Source organism: Ursus arctos, unplaced genomic scaffold (assembly GCF_023065955.2).
Source record: "Ursus arctos isolate Adak ecotype North America unplaced genomic scaffold, UrsArc2.0 scaffold_14, whole genome shotgun sequence".
NCBI classification, from domain to species: domain Eukaryota; kingdom Metazoa; phylum Chordata; class Mammalia; order Carnivora; family Ursidae; genus Ursus; species Ursus arctos.
Window position 1 is genome coordinate 65,208,892 of NW_026622808.1, and position 24,868 is coordinate 65,233,759.

Genomic DNA, 24,868 nt, shown 5'->3' on the forward strand with positions numbered 1-24,868 from the left:
AAAAGACCAAATGTCTCCTGTTTGGGTTTCAGGAAAGAGGATGGCAGAGGAGAAGAAGAAATTCCTAGTAACAAGAGAATGAACAAATAGTTGAGCGCCCAGAATCTAAATTACAAGCCTCTCCCTATTTGGGAGAGCTCATTGTTTTGCAGTGCCTTGTTGCTGGATTCCTGATTATAGCAAATTCCAGGGCTCCAGACTGCGGGCTCAGCCTCTGACTAACACTACAGTGATTTATTTGAGGATAAATACCTCTGTCAGTATGTCTTATGACTGCACACAACAGTCCAAGCGGGCTGGAATGCACGGAATGCTCAGGGCTGCTGGCGCTGAGGCAGCACAGGGCTGCGGGCTTATCGGCTACCTCTCACTGCGCAAGGTCTCCGCCAATGAGAAAACGGGGACTGTCTGAGCAGTCACGTTCCTGCCAGAAGCAGCAGCATCCTCCGCAATCAGAACTGGGGAAGCCAAGCACTCTGAATAATCACAAAACATCAATTCATGCCTGGGGAGGGGAAAAAAGAGTAGGCTCTTTGACTCTGGAGCTACAAAGCCACACCTTCTAATAATCAGGGCCACCTCACCAGCTCTGACAAGCTCCCCCACTCTGACAATACCGACGGGCTACACAGTTGCCAGAGCAGACTCTCCGGGCAGCTGGCTGGCTGTCTCAAGTGCTAAAAACATGTGAAAAGGCATTCCACTCCCTTGGTGGGGCATGCGTGTTCAGAAGAGAGTGCGAAGGGGAAGCCGGAACAAGGCTCAGAAGCAAGCTCTTTTCCTAATGTAAACGTGGTAACCTTGGACAGATGCAGAAAACTTGCATTTCAACCCCTCTGTTTCACAAGTAAGGAAACTGAGGCCCAGAGTGTTGGAGCAACTCATGTCATGATCGTAGAGAATGCCGGTGGCACAGGGAGGATTAGCTCCAAGACGGGCTCTCTAACAGCTCCAGCAGGCTCGCACGCCAGAAATGACCAGCACCTTCTCATAAACACAAAGAGCCATCTTTCCCACTTTCAGGAAGGTCTCGAGTTCATACCATGAATACACAAGGTGAGAATTAATTCAACCCTCCCCCCTTTCCTGCAGTTTTGCTTTCCACAACCAACTGTGGCCTGGAAGCAGACGATCCTCCCTAGTCACAGTAGCTGAATGCTACGTCCCAACGCCTATGTCACTCACCTCACTGCACCACGCAGACATGTCATCATCTCACATCACCACAAGAAGGGTGGGCCCATCACAACAGAGATTCCGCGAGAAAGACCACATTCACATAACCATTATTACAGTATACTGTTATAACTGTTCTATTTTACTATTAGTTATCGCTGTTCATCTCTTACTGTGCCTAACTTGTAAATTAAACTTTCACATGGGTATCTATGCCTAGGAAAACACACAGCGTATACAGAGTTTGGTACTATCCATGTATCAGGCATCCACTGGGAGTCTTGGAACATATACCCCTCGGATAAGGGGGGAGGCTACTGTATTTCTTAATGCGTACAACTCTAAACTCCTAAGCAAAACATTTTATGTACGTCCGTTCAGACACTAACCTTTCCTTCCATTTCCTGATAAGACATTCACCGAAGACTGATTCTCCGAACAACCATCAGTGATACAGGCAAGAAAAGGCAGTCTTCAGACAACCACCCCCCAGAAGCTGGAAGAGAAAGCTAACATCCATGGGGAACACGCACACACACTCACACACACACACACTCACTCACACACACACACACACTCACACAGTCATACAAGTAAGTTGGAAGGAAAGAAGATGTCATCTCTCAAGTTATTAAAAACGGTTAATCCCCCGCCTGGCAGGTAAACACTGTTCATCCTTTCACTTCACAGCTGGCACAAAGTTGCCAAAGAACATGGCCCCAGCACGGAGCACACGGAAACCAACCCAGAACACCCTCACTTCAGAAAGAAGGAACTTACAGATGGGGGTTGAAGATGCGACTCATCTTAGAAGCATGGTCATTTTCACAGTCCAGGTCATCGTCCCCTTGCTCCACGCTGAACTTCCTCTTGCTGGGACTGATGGGCGGGGGGCCTGTGCGGTGACTGGTAAGGGCAGACGCCACAGGGAGGGTCTGCATCCTGGGTTCTCCCCTGAGAGCAGCTTCACCTACGCAAAGAGAGATGATGTCGTCACCAAGGAGGAGAAACGCCCCCCTCAGTGCCCCGCTTCCCTGCCCACCCCTTGCAAAACTACTCCCAGTGGAAAGTTTTGGCAACAGGACGGGCTGCCTGCCATTCTCAGAACACGGCCTGAGCGTGAGGTGAGCTGCCAAGCACACGACATTTTACACCAGCGTGGTTTTCTACACAATAACTCACTCCCCTCCCCCAGCTTTATTGAGATTTAACTGACGGAGCGCACTGTGCAACGTTAAGGTGCACAAGGTGCTGATTTGATACACTTACATGTTGCTAACACCTCCATCACGTCACATAATTCCCATGTCTTCAACAACTCTTTAGGGTAGAGTTTAAAATTAAACCTTGCACTAAAGTAACAGACGGGTAAAAGTACTGACCACAAACCATCTCTAAAGTTAATTTAAAACAATAAAGGTCTTTTGATGTGTGGGTATTCGACTCTATACCTATAAGAGAAATGACCTAACACAGGCTTCATTAGAACATGACTAGAAACTCACTTTTCTTGCCTGTTTCATTTTTATTACAATTTTGGTATGTTATTTTTTTTAAGAATGAGGAAAATTTATGGGTTAATAATTCATTTGCCCAAAACGTTAAAAGAAATGAAAACACCTTGTTTAATGAAAAATAAACATTTCATTCTTACAGCACACTAAATATATATATATATACATTTTTTTTTGTATGTCTGTTCAGGCGCTAACCTTTCCTTCCTAAAAAATATATATTTTAGTGGGCAGCAAAGCAAGGTTTATTGAGCGATAGCAAAGTGATAGTACAAAGCTCCCAAGGAGGGAGGGGACCCAAGAAGGTTGTCCTTTTTTTTTTTTTTTTAAGGATTTTTTAAAGATTTTTTTTCGGGGGGGGTGCACACAAGCAGGGGAAATGGCAGGCAGAGGGAAAAACAGGCTCTCCACTGAGCAGGGAGCCCAGTGTGGGGCTCGACCCTGGAACTCCGGGATCAGGACCTGAGCCGAAGGCAGACGCTTAACCGATTGAGCCATCCTGGCATCCCACATTAAATATATTTTGACTATTATCAGCACAAAGTTTCTGCATATACTTTGTCATGAGCTTAATACACAGGTCCAATTCTCAAACACTTTCAAAGTTAAACACTCAAATTAGAATTCACATTGTGATCTGATTCAACATCTCGGAGTTTTTCATTCCTGTAATTAAAAAGACTTTGTACTAAGCGATAACTTTGTGCCTCATTATTAATTAAAATAAGCATAACCCTTTATTATAATAAATGTTTTATGCCTTCTAAAATTTATAAAAAAGAGTAATACATACTTTAAGAGAAAACTTCTAGTTTTCTAAGTCATATGGGAGGGGTTACCTAAATTTTTCACAAATAATAACCCTTTTGTCATGCTATTATTCATTCATACTGGCCTCTAAGGCATGGCCAATTTTGTTTCCACTTGGTCACAATTTGAGAGAAATATTAGGATAAAGTCAACTTCATCTGAGACCTTGTGGTACCTAAGAAAGGAAATCTTTGTTTGCCATCAGTAATTTTCATATCATCACAGATGTGTGGACAGTTTTAACAGTCGTTTGCTTCATACACATATGACAAATACAATTTTGTTAGGGAAAGGAGGGAGGGAAAAGCCTCCTGAATGTTTACCAGGAAAAATAAAACTTTTGCCAATTTAGTCAGCAAGATATAAACTAGCAAATATACAGTGACCCCATAATACACCTCCAGGCAGTATTTCTTTCAGAGATTTTGGCCCCAAAGCAAACTGGAACTTTCCATTTTAAATGAAATACCTAAAAACAGGCCATATGCTGGCCTGCCACACTCAAACATTCAGTAGGATTTTGGCTGTCCTCTACTTCCTATTTATGAATTTTTGGTTTAAAAAAGCAAGCAAACAGGAGCGCCTGGGTGGCACAGTCAGTTAAGTGTCCGATTCTTGGTTTAGGCTCAGGTGGTGATCTCAGGGTCGCAGGATGGAGCCCCAAGTCGGGCTCCGTGCTCAGCACTGAATCTGCTTATGACTCTTTTCCTCTGCCCATTCCCCCTGAAATAAATAATCTTTTTTTTCTTAAGCAAGCAAATAAAAAGCCATGCTAATATTTATATGGTGATAAATCAGAAAATACTCTTTCCAAATATGCTCCCCTCTCTCATACCCTTCACCTCCACAGAAAGGGGAGAGGGCATTTCCAATGTAAAACGTCAGTAGCCCGGCTAACTTTTGGAGGAACCCTGATGATACCCCAGGAACTCAGCAATTGCAAATCAAGCCTCATCAAACTGGCACGGAGCCACCATGCCCTCCGCCCTGTGTTTCTCCACATCCTTGGCCGGTTCAGCGGAGATGAGGAGTACTTGGGCTCTGTGTGGACCCCTGGGCTTTGGGAACCATTTTATCAGATGCCAGATGTGTAGCAACACCAGTTGCCATGGAAACCTGCCACCACAGCAACAAATTCACATCACTCCAAAAAATGAAGAGTCACTCATTACAACACTAGCATACGCTGCTAAGCGAAAAGCAAAACTCTTGGAGTCAGAACAACATTGCCACTCCACTCCCCAATTTCCATCTTAATAAAAGCTTGTTTGTGCTTGTTTTCAGTTTAAGTTCATGAAATGCATGCCCTGCTTCTCTTTAAGACCAAATCGCTGGTGTCTGACATAGAAAGAAGAAAGTCCACAGAATCCTTTGGAAACACTGGGATTTCTAACCTGATAGGTAAACGACCCACAGAGGAACAACAGGTGGTTCTTCTCCCCTAGGGGCTGTGACAAAACTGTACCAAATCCCCTACAGACAAGGGGACATGCATGTTGTTAATCTTGGAAAGGGCCCTGTACACTTGGATTCCCTCACTGGACAGAGAAAACTGTGCCCCTAGACATGGAGGGACCTGCTCAGGTTCACAGTCAATAGTTTACTGTAAGCAAGAACCCATGCCCTCTGCCTATCAGAGTGACATCCCCTCACACACACGTGCAAGCCCCACACATGGCTCAGAGCCAAGGCACTAGGGGTAGAAGGGAAGAAATTCAGTTACAAGTGTAGAAACAGGTCTTTTCAGTTATGACCCTCATTCATTTTGGCGCCTCCACTCAAGGACCCTCATGCAACACCTTGTATTATAAAGTGGGATTTGCTTTAATTATGGTCTAAGTGGCAAAAGAAGGTTAAAATTATTTTAGAAAAATTGAAGAGAACACATAGTCTGGGAACCGAGACATGGCAGGACATTGTCACTTTACTTACGGCCAGGTGAATATGGGCACACACTTCCCCTCTAAGGCCTGCCTACAACAAGGGGCTGGACTAGTTAACACCTAACACTTCCTTCGGCCCTCAGAGTCAGTGACCCAGCTGTGATCCACAACCCCGTAATCGATCAAGTACCAACCAGCCAACATTTACTAAGCAATTATTATTTTTTTATCATAATAATATTTTAAATTATATTATGCTAGTCACCATACAGTACATCCCTGGTTTTTGATGTAAAGTTCCATGATTCATTACTTGCGTATAACACCTAGTGCACCATGCAATACGTGCCCTCCTTACCACCCATCACCAGCCTATCCCATTCCCCCACCCCCCTCCCCTCTGAAGCCCTCAGTTTGTTTCTCAGAGTCCATAGTCTCTCATGCTTCATTCCCCCTTCTGATTACCCCCCCTTTCTTTATCCCTTTCTTCCCCTACCGATCTTCCTAGTTCTTACGTTCCATAGATGAGAGAAATCATATGATAGTTGTCTTTCTCTGCTTGACTTACTTCACTTAGCATTATCTCCTCCAGTGCCGTCCATGTTGCAGCAAATGTTGAGAAATTGTTCTTTTTGATAGCTGAGTAATATTCCATTGTATATATGGACCGCAACTTCTTAATCCAGTCATCTGTTGAAGGGCATCTCGGCTCCTTCCACGATTTAGCTATTGTGGACAATGCTGCTATGAACATTGGGGTGCATGTGGCCCTGCTCTTCACCACATCTGTATCTTTGGGGTTACTAAGCAATTATTACTTGTGTAACACTGAACGAAGGCAGCAAAATGTCAAGTATGTGTCTCAGGTGTCATATGTTCAAAAAACTAGAAAGTGAACCCGTGGTCAAATAAACTTGGAAACCAGGAGATTAAACAATTTCCACAGCAGCTTCTTCTCCACAGGCCTTCTTATCCTCTAAAGCACTTGCCCGTTTCCAAGCCAGAAACACGGCAGTGATGCTTACAGTCACCCCCACCCCCACACCATCCTACACGTTTCTGTAAACTCGGTCTTCCACGGCAGCATTCTGGCCATGTCAGCCCACTAGGACCCCAAACAGCCAAGGGCTTGCCAGTCATGATGAAATAACCTCCAGGATGCTTCTGCATTCATAACCAACAAGTGGCCCCACGGCATTCCCAGCCTTTGTTCCTAGTATCCCCCCTTTGTAAGCTCTCAAAATGTCAGCCCTAGAGATTAAACCAGACTGGACACCACTGCACAGAGACCTCACTGTTTAACCCCAAGGCCTTTACTCAGTTTCCTCCTCCCATCTTCTTATATCAAACCCTATGCATCTGTCAAAGGCCACTTAGAATGCCTCCTCCCCCAGGTTGTCTTCTTTGACTCCTCAATCTAAAAGTCATCACTTCTTCTGAACACCCATAGAAATTTATCCCTATGATACTTCCCTTCCTACTTGGTTTTGTGCTCCTTGAAGCAGGGGACATTTAATTCATTTGATATTCTCGAGAATGCAAAGCACAATATCTTCCACATAGTAGATGGATGGTAAACACTGCTTGAATGAATTACGAAGCAGGGCAATGGGGTGTCCAGGTTAGGAGTTACAGGATATGTTAAAGATCAAAGATGCTATAAAATAAGGAATTTCAAAAGATCTATTTAAGAATATATAAAGAACTCTCGGGGCGCCTGGGTAGCACAGTCGTTAAGCGTCTGCCTTCGGCTCAGGGCGTGATCCCGGCGTTCCAGGATTGAGTCCCACATCAGGCTCCTCCGCTGGGAGCCTGCTTCTTCCTCTCCCACTACCCTGCTGTGTTCCCTCTCTCGCTGGCTGTCTCTCTGTCACATAAATAAATAAAATCTTTAAAAAAAAAAAAAAAGAATATATAAAGAACTCTCAAAACCCAATAATAAACAGAACTCAATTTAAAAACAGGAAAAGATCTATATACTCATTTCTCAAAGATATGCAAACAGCCAATAAGCACATATAAAGATGTCTAACATCATTAGCAATCAGGAAAACATAAATCAAAACCACAATGAGATAACCACTTTACACACACTAGTGGGCTATCATCAAAAGACAGAAAGTGACAAGTGTTGACAAAGATGTAGGGAATTTGGAGCCCTCGTGCATTGCTGGTGCAAATGCAAAATGGTGCAGGTGCTATGGAAAACAGCTCTGGGCAGTTCCTCGAGTGGTTAAACATAGAGTTACAACATGAGCCAGCAATTCCATGCCGAGGTATATAACCAGGAGAAATTAAAACACATATTCACATAAAAACTTATACATGAATGTTCATAGCAGCATTATTCATAATAGACAAAAACCCAAACGCCAAGCAGCTGATGAATGGGTACAGAGAACATGCAAATCTATCCATATGATGGAACACTACTCAGCCGTAAAAAGCAATGAAGTACTGATTCATGGATGAACCTAGAAAACAGTATGCAAAGTGAATTCCACCCCCCAGACACAGAGGGCCACACACTGTCTGAGTCCACTGACATGAAATGCCCAGAACAGCCAAATGTGAAGAGACAGAAAGTAGATTAGTGCTTGCTGGGGGGTGGGAGGGGGAGCAATGGGAAGTGACTACCAGTGAATGCAGGGTTTCCTTTGGGGGTGATGAAAGTGGTCTATCATGAATTGTGGTAAAGGTTGCACAACTCTGAATATACTAAAACCCACTGGATTGTATACGTTACATGGGTGAATTACACTGGTGTGTGAATATCTCAATAAAGCTGTTACCCTCACCCCTAAAAAATAAAAATATATTTATAAGTAGATGACAGAATACTCCAGTATTATTAGTTCCTTTCCTACCTCAGGTTTTTCACACTGAACTGTCATATAAGAACAAGCATCATTCATTTTTCCCCTGCAATGAAAGCAAACCTTTTCTTGTGATAGCTATAGCTCTCTACAATGTTAAAGTCAGATTTTTTTTTTCTACTATTAAGTTAAGAAAAGGCAAAGCAGGGAACCGCTTGAGGTTACGGAGATACTTGGGTTCATCAGAGTTCTATTAAGCTCCAGCTCAGCTTGTAATCGGACTGTGTGTGTGAGCGTGCCCGTTGCACGCTGAAGGCTGTGTGAAGTGCTGTCGGAGAAACAAATGATGAAATTTATACAGACGCTGACCACAAGCAGGGGAGGAAAGAATACACACCAAAAGGAATTTATCTTGAGGTGTAAAGACTATTTGCTCCTGAACTAATGTGTATTCTAAATTTCACAACAGTTTGGTAATTGAAAAGGGAGAAAGGATTATCTTTCTTTTTCGGGAAAAACAGGAGAAAGGAGATCTGAGTAACCCGGTGTTTCAAGTTTCTCAAGTTGGCCTCGCCACAACTGTCAATTTAACTTAAAAAAAAAATCTGATTATAAAAAGGAATTTCAATTTTTAAAATGTATTTGGCGTTTTTAACCAGGGATGGGTTACTGAAGAAAAATGCCCAATAGATACAAAGATTACATAACTGCTATTTTTAGTCATGGTGGCAGTTCTAATACAGGGATCAAAAATATTCTTAAATATGTCTTCCAGCCGAAGATGAGCAAAGATTTTTGGCCCAAGATTTCACAAGAATCAGCATATATTAATTTCAATTTTTTTAAAAAAAGTTTAACAGAGAAATAAAAAAATTGCTTAGCTTTATGACGTGCCATATAATGATTCTGGTGAAATATTACAAGAAAATTCTGCTTTCAAGTCAGAATAAAGCAGGAGAAAAGCAAGCCACGGAGACAAGACCCAGAAAGATGTGGCCTAGGTTCAGAATCCTGCAAAGATTCTAAGACTCCTTAACTTCTTACATTTTAATAGAGCTAGGCTTGAAGTTTGTCTTATAATCAATTGGCATATTTTAATAAGCGAGACCGTTTCCTTCTTAGTGGGACACAAGATAATGGTGCATCTTAGACTGGATACACTACAGAACCCAACTGGAGGGCCTTCAAAACAGTACTTGTCTTGTTAACCTCTGCTTCTTCATTTGTAAAATTAAGTGATTTGATTACATCACCTCGATGGCCTAACTTCAGCTCTAAATATCTCCATTCTATGTAATGTACACCTTCCAAAGTTAAGTTATACCTTTTTTTTTTTAAAGATTTTATTTATTTATTTGACACAGAGAGAGAGAGAGAGACAGCCAGCGAGAAAGGGAACACAAGCAGGGGGAGTGGGAGAGGAAGAAGCAGGCCCCCGCGGGGGGGCGGGGGGGGAGCCCGATGTGGGGCTTGATCCCAGAACGCCAGGATCACACCCTGAGCCGAAGGCAGATGCTTAACGGCTGAGCCACCCAGGCGCCCCCCAAAGTTAAGTTATACTTTAATCGCTGACCAAGAAATACTACAGCTTTATAGGGCACACTTTACACAATAGGAGAAAAAAACTGATCCCACTAAGTATTCTTAAGTTACCTCGTCCTGGAGGGAGATGTAATTAAAAATAAAGGACACTTCTAATTCTCAGTGTTCGAGCTTCACTCACTCACTCAAATACCATTAGAAAGTTGTAGTTAGTAAACTGAAGGTGAAAATAAATATAATTTGGTCCACAAAAGGCGGATTCGACTTTTATACATCTGAACGATGAAGCCCACAGGCCTTCAACATGGAGCTGAAGCAACTAATTTGGTTCAGAGACAGGAAGGGATTCCAGGGAAAAGCAGAGGTGGCTTTAGAACCCAGTCGCTCAGCTCCTGGTCACAGCACCTCTTCACCAACTCTGTGGGCCAAGTGCCATACAAGATCTGTGACTGCATTCAAGACTGTGGCATGCCTCGTGAGGAATTAACCAGAATCATGGCATTTATTGTCATTTTTTGAAGATTAGTCAAACACCACAAGGCTGAAATGACAGTGTCTTTGTGTTTATGAAGAAGGGGAAGGTACGTCTGTAGGAAAAACAAAAAAAAATACCTTGCTGTAACTTTTACGGGTAGATTTTTCACAAAAATCTATATTGCCTTCCTTGCTCAAAAGCTTTCTTCCACAATTTAAATCATTGCTGTGTTTAAGATTTTATGTTCTACTCCCCTCCCCAGCCCTTTTATCATGTTTGAACCTAAATCAAAGTAAAACCACAGCTTAGTTCCCCCCACTACCCACAAGCCTCTGGGCTACGTGGAAACGTCTCCTGTCTGACCACAGCCCAGGGCGACCAGACTGACATCACCCTACTGGCGAGAGTCACCCAGATAAAACAACTGCACTCTCCTCTCACACTCAAGACCGTGCAGGGCAGCAGCCCGGGGCTTATTCATTTTCTTTCAAATAATACTTCTTTGTCTCAGGGACTAGCAGCTGGAGAGAAGACAGTGAAGTCAACCTCCTTCACACAGTTCAACTGGTGGCTATCCCCATTCTGGTTCCCTTTTTTCATTTTGTAAGGAGGGCTGTTAGGCAACATGATGAAACCGGGGCGAGCCAGCAGAGATAAAAGACGTGACGTAGTGTCTGCCAGCAGAGCAGGGATTACAAGCCATTCTACAACTCAGTGACCGCGCCCCCTCGCCCCCACCCCTTTCCCACCACTGCTCTCGGGAGCCCAGAGCCACAGCTGGAGACTTGCAGAGTCCAGTCTCACATCTGGAGGCCAACCCTCAGTGAAAGGTCACTCTTGTGCAGTCAGCCAGGCGGGGGAGGCAGACCCCCAGCTGAGCAGGATTTGAGCAGCTCTGGTCTTCTTAGAGCAACAAGGGGATTGTTCAGGAAAAAAGAAGAAGAAGAAAAAACGCTTACGGTATATTGCTGTCTGCTAAAAATATAATTAAGGATAACAAAACACAATAAAACGTGGAGTTGACACATGCATTGTAATCAGAATTTCAAGTAATCCAAATAATCCTGTAAACGTTACACTTTGAGCTTTCCTGTATCTTATGTCAGTATATTTTATTTTTAAAGCATTTAAAAATAGGATCTGTTACTCTGCTTTTTTCTTACTATAGTCCTATAATGCAAGAAGGGAAAAATGATTCCTGAATTGTAGCTAAGGAGACTAGTGTTTCAAGAATTAAATGAACTGCTCAAGGTCACAAAGCTGATCCAGAGAAGAGCTGGAAGGAGAAACATGGCATTCAGATCCCTCCATTTTCATATTCTTTTTAGCTGTGCAGGATGCTTTACAGGTTAAGGAAAAGAAGTGGTAGGTGCCTGGGTAGCTCAGTTAGCTAAGCTTCTGCCTTTGGGTCAGGTCATGATCTCAGGTCCTGGATCAAACCCTGCATCAGGCTCCCTGCTCAGTGGGGAGCCTGGATCTCCCTCATCTCCCTCTGCCTGCCACTCCCCCTGCTTGTGCTGTCTAGCTCGCTCGCTCTCTCTCTCAAATAAATAAAATGAAGAAGAAAGAAGGAAGAAGGAAGAAGAAGAAGAAGAAGTAGTAGTAGTGGTGGTGGTGGTAGGAAGACAGGTGAAGAGGAGGAAAGAGGAGAGAGCAGGCGGGAAGTCCGGAAGAGCAGTGTTATAGGCTGAGTTATGTCCCCCCAAAATTTTCCAGTCCTAACCCCAGTACCTCAGAATGTGACTGTATTTGGAAACAGGGTCTCTACAGAAATAATTAGGGTTAAATGAGGTCATTAGGTAAGTTGGTGCCCTTCTAAGAAGAGATCAGGAGCAGACACACACAGAACGAAGACCACATTAACATGAAGACGGCCATCTGCAAGTCAAGGACAGAAGCCCCAGAAGAAACCAGCCCTGCCGACATCCTGACCTCAGACTTGCAGCCTCCAGAACTGTGACACAACAAACATTTGTTAAGGCTTCAGTCTGGGGTGCTTTGTTATGGCGCCAGGGCCGAAGAACACAAGGAGGAAAGACTAGAGAGCGAAGAAGGGTGGTGAGGACAGGTCTGAAACTTAGGTCTGGCTCAAAGGAGAAAGCTCTTCAGTTTGGAACCAAACAGCTTCAGCCACCTCGTCTATTCCAGCTCACCTAACATGGAGGGACTGGTCAAGATGCATGGATGCTGCTTTGGGATTAGAAGCTGCAGAGGAGAGGAGACCAATGGGTCAGCACTGACAGAGAGTGGGCATCTTGGCTGGGCTCCAGGAAGTGTACAGCTTCAGCACAAATGAACAGGGTGCTCTCTGAGACGCACAGGTGAAGGACAGAGCCCCTGCAGAGCAGGTGGGGGGCTCTCCCAGATGGCAGTCCTGCAGGACTGAGGGCACCTGTTCCGAGACAGTCCTCGGACAGCTGTGCATCGGGGTGGAAGACGTCTACGATCCTTAATGGTTTTAAACATCTGTAATTCTATAGGGACTAGAACAGAAAGGGTCAAAAATAACCCCAGGGGAACAGTAAAATGTCTAGAATTCTCAATCTCCATTCTGAATAGACAATAAAATACTTTAAATAAATTGAATAGAAAGGTTAATCTGAATACCAGAAAGCACTAGCTGAAGGTATTTTGAAGTCAATTAAAAATTATTATATTCACATCCATATGTCCTATTCATTTAATTAAGAAGTTGTATACCACTTAAAATAATTTTGTTGTGTTTGGGATTAAAAAAAGGAAGTCCCTGCAATCTCATTTACTCTACTGAATTCACTCCACAACTTCACTGTATCTTCACGGATTATGCAACACTGTAACCTCGGGGGCGCCTGGGTGGTTCGGTCAGTTAAGCATCGGACTCAGTTTTGGCTCAGATCATGATCGAGCCCCATGTTGGGGGGGATCCCACTAAGTGGGGAGTCTTCTTCCACTCTGCCCCCTCTACCCCCTCCAAATAAATAAATAAATATTTTTTTTAAATACTGCAACCTCAGTGAAATTATCACCAAGTAAGAGAACTGAAATTAATGTCTTATTATACATATCACTTCAGCTTAAAGAAAAATTCAGGTATCTAACAATGACACAATTAGGCTGAAGATCAGCAGATCTTGGTATCAGGTTGGGTTCTGGCTTCGTAAATCGTAACTAGGACTCAAAAAGATCAAACAATTGTCTGCGTCCTTGGTTTCCTGAGCCAAACCAATGACCACACCAACTTCTATTCTTGGTCCTCCAACCCTAGACTGTGACTCTGATAGAGTTGCGGAGGGTTCAGAGTCAATTAGGAAGCCGAGTCTCAGAGCGCGAGCCCTACTTTCCTGTACCGATGAAGCCGGAAGGGCTGTGTCTGCCTGGATATTAGAACATCAACATAATGGGTCACGTGTCCTCACAAATCCCTGTCTGAGGGCCCGGCACCAACACATGACCCAATAAAGGCAACCCAAGAACCTTTTAGTGCCAAGCATACAGAACTCTCCTTAATGGAAAAGAACCTGTAACAGAAGAAATTCTTCACTATATTCACCAGAAAGTCTACTTTTGTGACATGTTACTGTTAATGAGGAGGAAAATTATAGAAGTTTTTACAGATGGTAGAAGCATCAAGCTCAATTTCCTCCATGGTAGAGCTCATAAATGTTTAGAAGGAATCACCAAACAAGGTGAAGTGAAAAAGGCTTGTTCTAGCCTCTTCAACAGTTGCCTCCTGAGGGACTCCAGTTGCCACGAAAGAGAGAAATTAAGCTGTGGGGGAAATGGTAAATGTAGATGGGTACTGTAAGTGGGTAAAAATACCCAAAGAAACTCTCTCTTTAAGCCCTTTGGTGTGCAACAGGTTAAACATCGAAGGTAACATGCTAGTATCTGCATTTTCCAAAACATTCTTCACATGAAAGGAATTCTGAAGAGTATCACTCTGCCAGGAGCTCCTGGAGGGTTAAGTCTTAAAATGAGTCACTGACCACTGGAGGGGGAAAGGGGAAAAAAAGACCATTTTGGGAGGGAAAGGTGAGCCTGGAGACTTTGCTTCCTCTGATACACCATAACCTCTGGAATGGACTCATCACAGTCTGCCTATAGAAGAGCTTGCCCATGCCCAGCTCTTTCTGTAACACTATGCCTGTGGCCAGGAGTGCCTCCCTTCTTTCTGTACCCTTGACCACACTAGCCCAGTGCAGAGAAACTGCAGAAGTGGGCTTTGGAATCAGAAAAAGGTGTGATCTTGGCAAAGTCTCTTCACCTCTCTCGTAAGCCCCCATTTCTTCATCTACCTTGAAGGATTTTTGTGAGAATCACTGAAAACTTATAGAAGGTTCCCAGCCTGGAAGAGGCCATGTACTGTACTGTGCTTAATTCCATCAGATAACATTCTCACATAAAGGATGAGATGAGGGGCGCCTGGGTGGCTCAGTTGGTTAGGCGTCTGCCTTCAGCTCAGGTCATGGTCCTAGGGTCCTGGGATCAAGCCTACATCAGGCTCCTTGCTCAGCGGGAAGCCTGCTTCTCCCTGTGCCTCTCCCTCTCCTTGCGCCTCTCTCTCTTTCTCTCTGTGTCAAATAAATAAATAAATAAAATATTTTTAAAAACTAAAAATAAAGGATGAGATTATGGGGGCAAAGGAGACTTCTCCAAACATCACTCTAAATATTCATGAAAATTCCTCTTCTCTCATAAAGTTCTCACATACACAGTTTCCACCAACTAACTGTAAAGGTCAGGACACACAGCACCAAGGAGTATGGGTGAGTGAGCATTCCCAATCTGTTCCACCGGGAGCCAGCAGGTGACCTTGGGGCAGTTACCTGACTTCCCATGACTGTTTCCATGTGTGTGAAAATGACCACGTGAACCCACACATAGGTAGGCTCTGAGCTAGTTCAAAGATTCAAGAAGAAACCTGGCACAGCACCCAGCACATAGCTGATGATCAGTAAATAGCACCATGTCCTCCCCAGGCACTCTCAACTCAATATGCTTGCTTCTGTACACCTCTCTCCCCACTAGAATGCATTCAGAATCCCTCTTGGCCAATCCCTATTCATCTTCACTTTCAAAACCCATCCCAGAGGCACACTGCCACCCCCGGCCCCAGAACACCTCCTCTGACACCATCTGGCAAGGCTGACTGACATAACAGCCCTGAGTGACATTCTAGCACTTTCTCCAACTCAAAAGCTACAGACTTTTTGAGCAATACCATCATGTTTGCTATGGTCTCTAAAGAGAAATGGCCAATCTTGTTCTCTGCAATATATTCTAGTCCAGACCCTGAGGAATAAAACGAGGCTCCCACGAACCACTTCAAAATTCTTACACATTCTGGCATATGGACTGTTGGAGATCATATACGGGCCTATCTACTCCAAATATGAAGTCTCATTATCAGCTCCAAACCCCCAACAGAGCTAAAGTGGGCAAGTAGCTAAGATGTGGCAAATACCCTCAATCAAATACCCCAAAAAGCCATTCTGCCATCCCACAGAGATGCATTAACTCACTGTATTACTTATCATTGCAAACATGCTGGTTTCGGAAGCCACAGAGTGAATTTTCCAAGGATTAAAATAGGACTCAGTTCAAATACTGACAGAGTGACACACAACACTGAGGTAGTGAAAGCAGCACTAAGAACTCAGGCATGCACATAATTTAAGTGCCTAATAACCGTGAAGACTGTAAAACAAGCCACGTAAAGTAACATTCTGTAAACTTCATCAGTGAAAGAGTTAGGTATTTCAGAATTTTTTTCCAACTTTTTATTTCAAAAAAGTCTTAAAGCCACAAAAGTTGAATGAACAAGAATCCCACTCCCTACCCTAGATTCACCTAGTCTAAGCATCTTGTCAGTGTTTTCCCTACACACATATACTTTTTTTTGCTGTGACTGCTATAATCATTTGAAGTAACTTGTACCATAACCTATTTCACCCCGAAACGCTCCAACAAATGTCTTCTAAGCACATTCTCCTTCATCACAGCAATACCGTCATCACACCCAACAAGGTAAAGCTGATATACTGCCACTATCTAATATGCAATCCATCTATCCACATTCAGATTTTCCCAACTGAACGCCTTCTTTTCTGAGAGTATGGGGGGAGTGGTGGGAGACTCCAGATCCAATCAAGAACCACACACTGCTAGATGTAGCCGTCACGCCTCTTTAATTTCCTTTTATCTAAAGGAATTTTATCTTTTTCTCTCTTTCATGGCACTGACATTTAAAAATGATCCAGACCAGGGGCGCCTGGGTGGCTCAGTCAGTTGAGTGTTTGACTCTTGGTTTTGGCTCAGGTCATGATCTCGGGGTTGTAGGATCGAACCCCACATTGGGCTCCATGCTCAAGCGGGGAGTCTGCCAGAAATATTCTCTCTCCCCCCCCCCATCTGCTCCTCTCCCTCCCTGCTCGTGCATGCACTCTCTCTCCTCTCTTTCTGAAATAAATACATCTTTAAAAAAAAAAAAAAGATCCAGACCAATTAGCTGTCCTATAATTTGTTGTGGCCTGATGATTTCCTCACAATTACATTCAAGTTGAACATTTTCAACAAGATCCGAGGGAGGTGATATTGTGCACCTTTCATTGAATCACGTCAGGAGGCACTTGATGCCATTGCTGGTGAAGCTAAGCTTGAGTACTTGCTTAAGATGGTGTCCACGGATGTCTCCACTATAAAAAAGTCGCCTTTCCCCTTTTGTAGTAACTATGGGTGTCCGTATCTTGCCGTTATCATTCAATCTCTTGCTCATTTATTAAGCACTTTTTATTTGCTATACAAGAGACCAGAGCTAAGCTGAATCAAACATGAAGTGCCTGATTACAAATGAGCCCAAGTCTGACTTGGGATACAATATTTTTATATAAAAGACAATGAGGGTCGCTTGGGTGACTCAGTCAGTTAAGCATCCAATTCTTGGCTTTGGCTCAGGTCATAATCTCATGGGTCATGAGGTCAGGCCCTGCGTCAGGCTCTGTGCTCAGTGGGGAGTCGCTTGAAGATCCTCTCCCTGTGATCCTCCCCCAACTCACATGTGCACGCACTCTCTCTCTCTCAAATAAATAAATCTTTATTTTTAAAAAAAGACAATAAAAATATATAAAGAAATACCTAATGTTACCAGGGGCCAGCTTATACTCTCTCGGAATACAGCGGGTGCTCAATAAACACCTGTTGAATAAGTGATCTGTATAGTTCAGCCAAACAAAAGCTATGGGCACTAACCTCACATTTCAGTTCTTCCTTCTCACATCACCCACACCTTGGGCAGAGTCTCTTCGGCCACGAGAGATTAAAATCCCTGAGGGATTGGACAGCTGAAATAAAGTCTGAAATTCTTCAAACTGGCAGTCTAGACCTGCACAGCCACCCCTCGAGCCCTGCGCCTGTCTTTCTCTGGGTTTCACTACTCCTCCCAGACTCCACTGCATGTGCTACTCCCTCCCTCCACCTGCTGGGAACAGACGCTCTTCCGCCTCCCTTCCCACCTATCTAAAACATACCCTCACTTTCCTTCACGTCTGGGCTAGGGTACAAATCCTACCTTCTTCATCAAGTTCTTCCTTGGCAAGTCAACATTCCTGGGTTTTTACCATCTTTAAAATATCTCTAGGGGCGCCTGGGTAGCGCAGTCGTTAAAGCATCTGCCTTCGGCTCAGGGCGTGATCCCGGCATTCCGGGATCGAGTCCCACATCGGGCTCCTCCGCTGGGAGCCTGCTTCTTCCTCTCTCACTCCCCTGCTGTGTTCCCTCTCTCACTGGCTGTCTCTCTGTCACATAAATAAATAAAATCTTTAAAAAAAAATAAAAATAAAAATAAAAAATAAAATATCTCTAAACCTGACTGTCTGGGTCATGTGCTATGTTCTTAATCACGTCACCTGAGCAGAGCACTGTTTTACAGACGCTTTGACAAAGCTGGTAAGCCAACCGGCCACCTGATAGACCCAGGTTCCGGGCGCAAACCCGAGTCTGTTTTCCTTTGCTCTGAAAGCTGCCTCCAAAGCTCTCTTCTTGACATCATCCTCATCCCAAAATGACAGTTCAGTGGGATTCGTATCCCTGCCTATCATCTCAGAAACTGACACAAGGAGACTTTATTTTAAAGGCTAATTGCTAACTGTCGATGCTAACCCCAGTCCAAACAAAGCATGAGATTTTAGGGCTGGCAGGAGAAATGAAGGGATATGTTTCACTCAAAGGCATTTTAGTGCCTGGTATGCTTGGAGTACTATGCCAGGAATTGAGGAAAATACAAAGATATTTTCCGATCTGGTCTCTCCCTCAAGGAACTATAGTTCTAGTAGGAGTGACAAGTCATGGAGATAAATAGCTGTAAGGAAAAACATTATAAATGCCAAAGTAAAAGAAATGTTCTTTAAATGGGTGAATCGTATGGTATGTGAATCATAGCTCAATAAAGCTGTTACAAAAAAATAATAACTGAGGACCACAAAGAGCTTTTGATTATATAGGCTGTATCTATCAATAATTACCATATGAGGAATTATAGTGAAGAAAGTGTTCAAATATTAATTTGAAGATAAAAATAAACAGTGCATTAAAAAAAAAAGGAGGAGGAGCTATGGGCATTTTGTAAAAGGAAGACATTAATTCTAGCTCTAACAGTCGAAAGTGGGATTTGAAAAACAGGTAGGATTTAGATACTTGAAATCATGGGTAGCAGCATTCCAGGAGGGGACAACTGTTTGAATAAATGGAGAGAGCAAGGATGATGTCATGTGTGTGCACGTGTGCACAAGGTCAATCTAACTGGAATGAAGGGTTCACTCCTTCTAGTAGTAAAGAGTTAGGACTAGAGAGATAGATGGGTCTGATAAATAAAGGGCTTTGAACACAGGCAGAAATTTAGACTTGGTGTGACAAGCAACTGATAGGGAGCTGTTTTAAGTGTTGACACAGCTAAACCAAACCTTCGGGCACTATGCCAGTGACTTCTGGGATGGACACACCTGAACACAGGACAGGGCAGTGAGGCACACGTAAGGGGGGGACAGGGGCGGGCAGGTCAACTATGTTCACATCTGTGAGGGTAGTGAAGAGGCAAGTCCAAGAGACATCTTAAGGAAAGATCTTCTTTATAAATTAGAGAAACTATATAAACAGAAAAGCTAGAAAGCTACCCTCTTTTTCAACCTTATCAACATATAGGAGGAAAAATAAAGATTGAGTTACCAGTGTAAGTCCGTATTTTAGGTTCTCCAGGTTTTTAATATTCTAATAAGATAGTTTTTATTGCTGGAGGAAAAAATTCAGCACACCAAAACTCATTTTCTTTAAATAAAATAATATAGATGTCTATCATTTTTAGTTGCAGGAGCTATGCTAAGAGTTTCCAACTGTCTATGAATAATCCAAATTCATTTAATAAGTTTATTTCCTGGGTAACACCTGAGTTGTGAAAAATATCAAGCATCTCAAATAATAATGGGTACATTCAAAAGAAAAATTCTTAACAGTGATTTAAAACAGACTCAAATGAAATCCACCCTATGTTAAAATAAACCATTTCTAAAAAATTATAACATGACATCCTTCACTAAATTAGTGTCAAGCTAATATACAGTTGTTAGGGGTTTTTTTTTCATAGCATGCAGTATATTTTGGAGTCCTCTTATGGAAAAATTTTATTAATTATAGTTTACATAACCTATTACTGAAAGATGTTTCCATTCCCCAACCAAAAACTAAAATACTATTGGACTTGAAGTTCAAAAGTATACTAACTAGCTTGAGAGAGTATTAAACCATTTATGGCAGATTTACTGGAGAGGCAAACAGTTAATTTCATCTATGGATAAAAGTTATAATACCCAAATGTATTTTTATCTCATATCAAAAACAATTGCATAGAAGCAGTATGCAGCATAACCAAAGAACATGTGAGTCTGAGAGGAGCTTTGTAAAGGGACTATTGCAGATCTGTTTCCTAGGTTTTAACAGTAATTAGAAATAAGATCCTGGGGCGCCTGGGTGGCACAACGGTTAAGCGTCTGCCTTCGGCTCAGGGCGTGATCCCTGTGTTGTGGGATCAAGCCCCACATCAGGCTCCTCCGCTGCGAGCCTGCTTCTTCCTCTCCCACTCCCCCTGCTTGTGTTCCCTCTCTCGCTGGCTGTCTCTATCTCTGTCAAATAAATAAATAAAATCTTAAAAAAAAAAACAAAAGAAATAAGATCCTTATGCAAAAATTATATTCAATCAAGGGGAACTTTTTGTATCCCTATCAAGTGCCAAGAAAAGATACTGTTAAATAATAAACTAAAAAGTTGTAACAGTTAATCTGAAAAAAAAAAATTCACTAACATGTAGAATTTGATGTGCTTCCCGAAAACAATACACCCCCATGATGCTGAGAGGTTTTACAGGTGAGTTTGAAGGTAAAGGGGATTCCCCAAATTAAACGAATTAAACTATTGCGGGAGGGGACGCTGCTCACATTTTACTTCTACTTCTCTCCATCCTGTCTACCCCCTTCCACCTCTCTTTTAAAGTTTACATTAGCCAGTGAGCAAATTTTATCAATGAAAGGCCAGGAAGGACTGACTCCTCTGGTATATTTACTTAAGATATGAAGGTCAAACAACCACTGTGCCATAAAACTTGTGGCTGGTTCAGGGCCTACACTTCAGGTCTCTCCTTACCTCCAAGTGACTCATTAGGAAGCCAAAGAAAGAGGAAAACTGAGCTGATCAAAGGCCTGGCTGTCATTAAGTGAAAATGAGCGAAGATGAAAGGCTTGCTCTCCACTTCAAAGGTACAGCTGAGGCTGGGTGAGCTGACAGCAGGAGTCCCTGGATCCGAGGTGCAGACAGCAGAGCAACGGGCTAGACATTCCTAGAGCTGCAGTGTGCCCACTGCATGAAATAGAGACGCGAGGACAAACAAACTCCAATGGTTTCCTCCATGTACAGAGGGGTGGGTAACCCCAAAATATAAAGTGGCAAACATCATTTCCACACTTACAAAAATGAAAATTTTAAAATGTGATGAGGTTCAAAGACTCCTGAAGACGGTTGCGTCTCTGAAACAGTGCTTTTACATTTAAGCAGAGTTTCTCCTATGCCGTAAGGCATGTAAGGAAACAAATCTTAATTCTGAGAGGTCTTGGATGAAGCAGTAAGACTCGCTTCCCCAGCAGTTTAATGCAGGGTGCCTAGTGTGTTGAGGCAGAAGGCCACCCCAGACTTGCCTGGGGCTTTTGGGTGGGAGAGGAGCTGGTCTACAGCCACAATAGGGATGGGGGAGGAGTCAAGTGGATTTAGGATTTCACTACAGTTCCCTCATCCTACCCTATCCCTTCCTTGTATCCCAACTTCCCACCCATTCCCAGTGCCTCCAAAAGTCAGAGAGGCTCCTTCGGGCAGGAAAGATTTTACATTAGAAGGGGCCCTTAAGTCAGCTGGTCTCATCTCCATCCCAAGACAGACTCCCCGGAATGACTACAAAATAGGGTAAATGTGCACTCCCAACCCCACCCCCTTTAACACAAGGAACAACCTTATCTATATGGTTTTGACCACTTCACCGAATTTGGGATGCCCTCCCAACCCTGTCATTTACTGCTAGTAAGAGAAGTGCATGTAAGAGCTGAGGACGTAGAGACAAGGGAGCCGCCCACTCTGCCCGAAATTAATAATCAGGTTCTTAGTGTTCCAAGAGCTTATATACACGAATTCATTTCATCCTCCTAATTACCTATGAAGTAGGTATTCTTATTAGCCTCATTTTAGAGAGGAGTAAATGGAAGCAAAAAAGTGGCGGAGCAGGTTGCCCGAGGTCATATGCTATTCAGAGAGGCTTACAGGAGCAGATAGTGCTCCAGATGGGTCTTGAAGGATGAGCAGGAGTTTTGCAGGGAAAAAATCCTGCAGACCAAACAAGCCCTCAGTGCAGAATGGTGGGAAATAGTGTGGCACCACCAAGCCACTGGAATATCCAAGACCAAGCGAAAGAGCAGTAAGTGACAAAGCTGGGCGAAGACAGTGATGGTGGGCGGCAGGTTGGGCTTTGGCCGTCTAAAGGCTTTAGCACCTCGAAGCCCCCTCAAATGAATGCTCACTGTAAGTAAAAGTCAGCTTCCTATGCAGACAAGCTCAAGACAAGGCCATGAGCCCTGCCTTCTCCCACTGCCGCTCAGACTGCTGCCACTAGAGTTCTCCCACATGGAAGTTCCGCAGCAGCCTCCCGCACCGAGCCAAGCTCAAGCAAGTGTGGACTTTACTTTGCAGGCAGCGGGGAGTCAATGATGACACTCAACATACTCACATGTTTATGTTGCCATCTGCCCTTGGTGATCAGCTTCACCTAGAATTCCATCCCCCTCTTCTGCTCATCCTTATCCCAAGGCGCCAAACACCCCCACCCACAACTTATTCTCTGTAAAGATTATCTTAATTTACAACATGCATGATGCCAACTTGCTTCTTATACAATAACTAGTACTGATTATAAAGAAAACATGATACTAGGGGCGCCTGGGTGGCACAGCGGTTAAGCGTCTGCCTTCGGCTCAGGGCGTGATCCCGGCGTTGTGGGATCAAGCCCCACGTCAGGCTCCTCCGCTATGAGCCTGCTTCTTCCTCTCCCACTCCCCCTGCTTGTGTTCCCTCTCTCGCTGGCTGTCTCTATCTCTGTCAAATAAATAAATAAATAAATCTTAAAAAAAAAAAAAAAAGAAAAGAAAACATGATACTAGGCTGTCAGCTCCTTGAGAAGAGCAGTGCAGCCCCCTAGCACTGGACACAAAGCCTGGTGCTCAAATATTCATTGGAAGACCTACAAGTGCCATTAGTAAGGTTCATCACCAAACTAGGAATACTTAGCAAAACGTTTTCATGTAAGCAAATCATACACGTAGAACTTTGCAAATAGTCAAATGAATGGAATAACAGTACAAACAATATTCTCCCCTTCAAATCTCCAAATTGTATAACAGCTTTATTGAGATGTAATTCATTTACCACATAATTCATTTAAAATGTTTAATTCAATGTGTTTTAGTGTGTGCACAGGGTTGTGCAACAATCCCCACAATCTAATTTTAGAATACTTCTTCCCCCAAAACGACACTGTACCCTTTAGCATTCACTACCCACACCATACTCCCCCTCCAGTCCCTGGCAACTACTGCCCTACTTTCTGTCTCTACATATTTGCCTATTGTAGACATTTCATATAAATAGAATCATATGTGTGGATTTGTGTCTGGCTTCTTTCACTTAGCATAATGTTTTCAAGGCTCAAACATGTTGCAATATACACCAGTGTTGCGTTCTTTTTTATGGCCAAGTAATATTCCATTGTATGGAATCTACCACATCTTATTTATCCATTCATCAGTTAAGAGGTATTTACATTGGTCCTTTTGGTGGGGGGGGCTATTCTGAATAATGCTGCTATGGATGTCTGCAGACAAACTTTTGTGAGGCCATGTTTTCAATTCTCTTGGGTGTATACCTAGGAATGGAATCACCAGGTCAAATGGCAGCCCTAAGTTTCACATTTTGAGGAACTACCAAACTGTCTTCCTAAGTGGCTGCGCCGTTTATAATCCCACCAGCAGTGTATGAGGGTTCCAATCTCTCCATATCCCCATCAGCACTTGTTAATATCTGTTTTATCTTAGCCATTTTAGTGGGTACGAAGTGGTATCTCACTCTAGTTTTAATTTGCATTTTCCTAATGGCTAATGATGTTGAGCCTCTTTCTATGCTCTCATTGACTATTTGTATATCTTCTTTGGAGAAATGTCTATTGAAGTCCTTTATCCAATTTTAAATTGGGTTACTGTCTATGTATTGTTGAGATATAAGAGTTCTTTATATGTTCTGGATACAAGTCCCGTACCAGATACAGGATTTGTACAAATGTTCTTCCATTCTGTGGATTGCCTTTTCATTCTAAATCTATTATTACCATTATCTATGGCCTTCAGACTTAGAAACAAAAGACGCTTACACAAAATCTGACCCTTATTCTTACCTCTTTTACAAGGCATGAGAATTTTATAACAAATGCTCTTCTAAAAGCCATTATCTTTCCATTCTGTTTCTTTCTTTCTTTTTTTTTTTTTTTTTTAAGATTTCATTTATTTATTTGAGAGAGAGAGAGAGACAGAGAAAGAGCAGGAGCAGAGGGGAAAGGCAGAGGGAGAGGGCGAAGCAGGCTTACACAGGGCTTGATCCCAGGATCCTGGGATCATGACCTGAGCCCAAAGCAGATGCTTAACTGACTGAGCCACCCAAGCGCCCCTCAATCCTGCTTCCTGATAAGCAACCTATGTTGAACAACAAGGTCCCAGCCATTACTAGATACCCACCATATCCACCTGGATAGCAAACTCCAGGAAAATAAATAACACTGATAAATAAACATTCTGCCATTTTAGAAATTTAATTCATCTTCCCAAAGCCTTGTTTTAGTGGTTTTACAAAATAAAGAAATATAATGTCACGCTATTAGTAGATTGCAGAACCTACATGTGTCTTGCCAACCTATTTTCTTTAAAACCATGTTGACAATGATTGTTAAAACTGCTCCCATGCTAGAATGCTCCTAAATTGTTTTAGCCTTGACACAAGGTCACCAGGAATTAGACTAATGAAGGAATAAAACAAAACTGAAAC

At 43.0% G+C, this 24,868-nt stretch overlaps 1 protein-coding gene across 7 annotated transcripts in view; it reads right to left on the minus strand.

Annotated features, from left to right (window-relative positions):
* VGLL4 (vestigial like family member 4) overlaps positions 1-24,868 on the minus strand; it is a 153,661-nt gene that overhangs the window by 39,736 nt on the left and 89,057 nt on the right. For 5 of the 7 annotated variants that reach the window (XM_026501379.4, XM_044385073.3, XM_044385074.3 and 2 more), the window contains one exon: positions 1,957-2,146. In XM_026501379.4, coding sequence (XP_026357164.1) covers positions 1,957-2,146 — 190 coding nt within the window. Of the gene's footprint in view, positions 1-1,956; positions 2,147-5,951; positions 7,220-24,868 lie in introns of those variants that run through there. The other 2 variants (XM_057311941.1, XM_026501380.4) reach the window with 2 other exon arrangements.